Genomic DNA, 6,433 nt, shown 5'->3' on the forward strand with positions numbered 1-6,433 from the left:
TATTTCTGGTCTATATTATCTATACTTTATCTTCTCTTTTATATATATATAAAGGTTATGTTGAAGTTCTTTTCTTTATTTTAATATCAATACTCCTCACAAAAGTAGAGTATTATATGCAAGCTTTTTTATGTACCAATTTTTAAAGAGACAAATTAGTATGTATTTTTAATAATAAATTAAAATTCAAGGAGTAATGAAATGCACAAATGATGCAAGAGAGAACTTGTAAAAAAAGAAAAAGAAAAAAAGTATTGTTCAACTTCACTAAAAAAACACGAAAAATTCATCATACCGACACACAACATACACATAAGCAAATCACACGTCAAAGACTAGAATTAGGCCTAGATTACATGTCACACATATCACTTTTTGTTATAACTTTTGTCTTTAAATAACGTTGATGACATTGTATTAAAGTTTGCTCAGTACATGTCAGAAATCACATCTAATGTCTTTAAGAACACATGGAGTAGAAATTTTGGTTAATCAAGGAAACTACTCTTTAAGCTAATGAAATCGCTAAATTGCGCCCAAAATTACCTTCAATATCCCAATGATAGTTAACTATTCACTCTTTAACATTTAGCTTAGAAGCAAACATAAAAGACATTAAAGTAATTTTCAGATGCGTGAGAGTAATTTTAAAAGCTCAAATAGCAATTTTCATAATCTAATTGCTCGACAAATGACAACAAGCCATATTCCATAGGCTCATTGGGCTTTTAAATTGCCAAACCTTGTAAATATCACGATCACTAGGGTCAATTTAGTCATTTTAATTTTTAATTATGATTTATGACCTTGTTCGTTGTATTGTCTTTCTCTTGAACTTGCCTTCACCTTCTACACTCTCTTCCCCCTCACACTCACGAACACAAAAATCCCAATCCCAATTAAACGCAAAACCTCTGCAACAAATCAGGGTTTCAATCTCTTCCCAAATTCTCTCTTTGCTGCAATGGAACCACCAATGTACGATCACTCTCAACCCTTGAACACCACCGTACCAATCACCGCTGGCGAAAGCGACGACGGTTCCGGCCCCGACGCCGGCGTCGACGCTCAACATCAAATTCAATACGAAACTCACGGTATGGATGATTCCAACTCCGATGCTGTTTACGGCAACGGCAGTGAAAATCCTGAATTCGCACTTCAAAGTTTTGATGAATCTGATCAGCTGACGCTGTCGTTTCGTGGTCAAGTTTATGTCTTTGATTCTGTTACGCCCGCTAAGGTTTGATTCTCAGTTGTTGGAATTCTTTTTCTGTGATTTTATTTTGTTTATTATTGATTTTTCTTGGTGATTTTGTGACACTTTCGTTACTGAAATTGATTTAAGCTGAATAATGAACGAAATAAATTTGATTTTTTTTTTTTTTTTTTGTTAAAAGTTGAAATTTTTAATTATTTGGGATTGAAAATTCGTATTTGGTTTCATTTTACAGGTTCAATCGGTGTTGTTACTGTTGGGTGGATGTGAACAACCTAATGTTGGTGTGAATGCGGTGCCTCAACAAAGTTTGAGGGTGGTATGTTTTCTAATTGTTGAATAATAATCTATTCACACAAACTTGCACTCAAATCATTTCACCAGCTTGTAACGTGCTGAAAATTTGTAATTTGAATATGCTTTAGATTTGGGAAGTAAATACTAGTGAGTGGAAGAAGATAATGATTAATTTGCCAATTAATGGCTTGCTAAATGCTAGCTTAGGTCAACAATACCTGTAGGTTAGGGGATATAAAGATGGCTTGGTTTGGGAGAGTTCAGGAGTGGATATATTGATAATGGTCCTCAACATAGGAATTGGTAAATTGACTCAATGACACTCTGTGTGAATGACATTATTCATAAATCATAATAGGCTTTGAAGCCCCGATACTAAAAAAAATGCCTAAGTATCGGTGTCCGACAGGCATCTGACACGGATACATTTTGATACGGACCGGGAAAGTATCCAGCAATTAATCTTATTTTTTTACAAAATAAATAGGCCGATACGTATCGGATATAATTTTATTGTGGTCCGGATACGGTTTGCCCATGATAGTAGTAGAACTTATGATTTCCTTTTTGACTTAAGATATTTAATTGTTACTTGTTTTAATGCGAATGTTTCTTTATTATCATTATCATTTTTAGTTATGTTTATATATTGTGCATTTATATACTTAATTTAAATTTAATTTTTTTATTAAAGTATTTTGGCTGTATCGTGTCTATTTAAAATTTTCCATATCGCCGTATCCGTGTCGTATCCTTATCATGTCAAGTATACGTGCTTCATAGATAATAGGATTTGATTAATGTTCAAGTGCAAATGGAAATTTATAATTCTTTGGGTTTTGGTGCAGGAATCAATGGATTTTCCTACAAAATATAGTCAACTGCATCGAGAAGCCTCATTACTTAGGTTCCGGCAGAAGAGGAAAGAAAGATGCTTTGATAAGAAAGTTAGATATGAAGTACGTCAAGAAGTTGCACTCAGGTCCGATAACTATCCTACTGGGGCTTGCATTTTAAGCTTAACATTTTTGTTGCATTATATGTCAGATTCATCATGCGAATGATGATTGGGAATAAGTTTTCGATCTGCTTCTATAAAGCAATTTGTTGATAAGTTGTAGAGTATTATATAACAAGAGAATAATATAACTGAACGGTTTGCTATTAGATCTGTTAGCAAGCTGGTCTACGGGCTTAGTTATCCCAGTATGATCGTGTTTTCTTTGCATCCTTCCTCTTACATACAATTATTTTCAGATTTAAAATGTATATTACATAGAATCAAGTTGGCATTTAGGCTTGACTTGGTAAAGTCAAGCCCAAGACAGACCATATGTGCTGGTCTATCACAGAAATTTGTGCTTTAAATTTCCTTCTCATTTTGAAGTGGCATAGGATGGTAGATTTTACGGTGGGCGGGTCTGACACTTTAATTTTGGCCCTGTTACCAAATTTACTATACAACAACAGATATTTATGGGCAATTTCAACTTCGTTGATTTGGAGCATTCTCAAACCTATACTATTGAGAACCTGGTCTTTTTAATTGTGGAGGAATTGGAACTGACAAACTTTTAATCTCAAAAAATGTCAAACTGCCTTTGTTAAATTTGTTGATAAAGATTCATTTATGCCCTTTTGATTGGTGTCCTTGGTTGTGTGTTATTTTCAGTGTGATTGGTATTTTTTGCAATTCTCTTCATTTAATTTCCTTCAAATGATTTTGATTCTCAAATTTTAGAAATATCACTAGTTGACCGAGAATTTGAGGATAACTTAGGTTCATGTTGCCTGTCAAAAGAGTTCTGGTATGAGTCCTGCTGACAAGTCCTCTTAGGGAACGGACTAAGAAATCAAGAAATATAAAGTATTTGTTTCAATATGCTCCTATTGTTTAGTTTAGAAACAAATATTGATCTCTGACCATAGTAGACAAGAAACTAACTGTAGTGCTGTCATTTTGTTCCTTCTTCCTCTAGTCAAAGAACAACATTCCCCATCAGTATCTTGGATGCATGATACCTCAATAATTTATATCTCATAGAGTGAAAGGTGGAAAGAATGATAATGTCTTATGACATGCTTGGTGTATGCTATATTGCTATGTGTAATTGGTATGCATAGTTGTACTTGTATGTATTGTATTAATAATGACTTGAAGTCAACAGATGTTAGTTATGCCTCTCATCAATACATTTTTATAGGACTTAATCTTGTATTTTTTAATGGACTAAAAGCTGACGGTTTGTCATGTCATTAACTATTTCATGTTATCTATGTTCCACTTTCTCTTATTTGGCTCTTAAATTCTCTTTGTTGTTGCCAATTTCACTCTTCATCTTATGTTTAAATGTAGGATGCAGCGAAAGAAGGGTCAATTTACTACATCTAAGAAACAAGATGGGTCCAATAGTTGTGGTACAGACCAGGATTCTAGCCAGGATGCCAGTCCATCAGAAATCTCGTGAGCTTGTTTTTACTGTTGTTATGGCCAAAATATATTTTTTGTTCTGAGACTTGTAGTTGTAGCAATTCACTTTTCTAGAAAATTCTAATATGAAATAACAATGCATCAAGTTTTCTCTTCAGTGGAAGGTTTATAACTAGATTTTAACCACCAGTCTTTAAATTGCATGTTTAAATAGTTGCACACATTGTGGCACAAGCTCAAAATCGACCCCAATGATGCGGCGAGGGCCATCTGGTCCAAGGTCACTTTGCAATGCTTGTGGGCTTTTCTGGGCAAACAGAGTAGGTGTTCTCTCCAAAGGCTTTTTTTTTTTTTTTTATTGATAATGTGTCTGGGTTTGTGTTTTGTTCTCTTTAATGTGTACATTCATACGACTAACACATACACTCATGCATGCCCTTCCCGATTCATTGCATCAGAATTTGCAAATATATACTGTTATTTCACTTGTATGACTGTTTGCTGAGAAGTAGTTTGTCGACCAGTGTAGTGAATATTCAGTTCTTTTAATCTTCTTCAGCTTGAATTTTCATAACCGTGTTTGTTTTGCTTTATCTTTTTAGTTTTTCTTGTTTGAAAATATTTAAGAGCTCTGTCTATTTGGCTATTATAGATATTTTGAAATGTGCATAAAAATGCAATGCATATGACCATAAATTTGTTTTACAACAGAATGAAGAATCTATTGGTGTATACTGTATAATGTCTGGCTCTGGTCTATTTTTGCACTGTTTGGGAATATCAAAATTTTGGGTAGTCTTGTTGATATTGCTTTTTGTTACTATTTTCTTTTAAAACTTGTCAGGGCAATTTAATTTTTTTCCACACATCCTCAAAAGTCAAATTATCGTCTCTTGAGGAGATGCAAGTATTTTCATTGTTGCATCAAGCCTAATTCGTACAACTGTGAATCTGCAACTTTTTCTATGCTGACCGATTAATTGTCAACAGTCCCCCTTTTGACAATGGTCTTTGTCTATTCTACAGGGTGTTTTGAGAGACCTTTCCAAGAGACATCAGGAGTTATCTACTGTACCAGTTGAGCAGGTATTTCTTTCATTCATCATCTATTAATCGTCGTCAACATCATAATCTATACTACTATCTATAAAGAAAATATGCTGTTTTGGGCTGGCCTTTTCTCCTTCCAATCATACCCTTAAACAAATTTTAATAAAAATATCATAAAAACTAATGTTCGTAATTTATACACACTAGCGCAATAAGAAAACAGAACAGACTGGCGCCCGTCTAAATGCTAGTAATAATAATAATACGTGCACCATTTTACCCTCTAATTTTTTTGCTTGCAATGACCAGGTTGATCAAGGTAACAGCTCAGACTGTGGAACTGCAACTATCCCTGCACACAACATCACCCCTATTGAGCAACCATCTACTATTTGCTAGTACTATACTGGTACTTGTCTGTTTGGATGCACAGCTGTCTATTGGATGCAAGATATTATGAAGTTACAAGTATATGCCTCAAATCCATGTGCTGTAGAAAGTATTGACATGAGAGCAAACAAACACACATCACCTGATTTTGTTGTTTTCCCTTATGTATTTTAATATATTTAGAAGTATAAATCTAGATAAAATTACATGGGATGTATATAGATTCAAGTGAAATTTTGTCTGGATATACTTCTGGGCGAAACATAACAATTGTTTAGAACGAGATTTTTTCCTGGTTTTGAAATTTCCCCCTACATACTCGTTAACATTATTTCACTCCTTCATATGTCTAATCATAGTAACACAATGTTTCAACAACTTGACTAAACTGGTAAACTGGTGATTCTCTTGGAAAAAAGAAACTAAGCAGCAGTGATGAATGAATGAAAAGAGTCTATTTACAATAATGTTTCAATCAAATTATTGTCGAAAAAATAGCACGAGGTTGGTGATTGCAACTGTGTTTGTGTGCATTTGTATTTAGGAAACAACAGATAATTCACATAGTTTTGCTGGATCATCAGCTGAAACCGAAGCACCAGGCTCTAACTTAGGTTCCCTTACATCAAAGTTGCTGTGGCCTGTGATCTGACAACTTCCCGGGACCTTCGAGGTTATATATTCCAAGGCTAGCTAACAGACATAACAATCATTTAACTGTCCTGGAACCTATGTTAAGTCAATAGCCAATGTTTCTTTCTTTTCGCAAGGCAAGGTGACACATACAATGTGTTCTGGACCGGCCAAAAGGATCTTTGACCCACTTACTTACGCCCAATACAATCCAAAAGCACAAGCACCACGTTTGGCAAACTTACTTGCAACACCTCCTTTTCCGCAAGGGGGTGCACGGAGCGAGCGAGACTGGTTCAAACGAGCCTCAACGTCTCTCTGCACGTTCCTGCAATAAACTCTCCGGCGGTTACACTTCCCACGATTTCGTAACCGCCAGAGCCAGGTGTGCCATTACAACGGCTCTGCAGCCC

General features: G+C 34.9%; 1 protein-coding gene across 1 annotated transcript; it reads left to right on the forward strand.

Moving 5' to 3' along the window:
* Positions 1–818: 818 nt before the first annotated feature.
* Positions 819–5,718, forward strand: LOC11442324 (GATA transcription factor 25). Its single transcript, XM_003615269.4, has 7 exons — positions 819–1,243; positions 1,455–1,538; positions 2,365–2,498; positions 3,873–3,980; positions 4,162–4,267; positions 4,974–5,033; positions 5,307–5,718. Exons 1-7 carry the CDS (start codon positions 965–967, stop codon positions 5,394–5,396), a joined length of 861 nt encoding a protein of 286 aa, XP_003615317.1. The 5' UTR covers positions 819–964; the 3' UTR covers positions 5,397–5,718.
* The last annotated feature ends 715 nt before the right edge of the window (positions 5,719–6,433 follow it).

This window comes from Medicago truncatula, chromosome 5, assembly GCF_003473485.1.
Source record: "Medicago truncatula cultivar Jemalong A17 chromosome 5, MtrunA17r5.0-ANR, whole genome shotgun sequence".
Lineage (NCBI taxonomy): Eukaryota > Viridiplantae > Streptophyta > Magnoliopsida > Fabales > Fabaceae > Medicago > Medicago truncatula.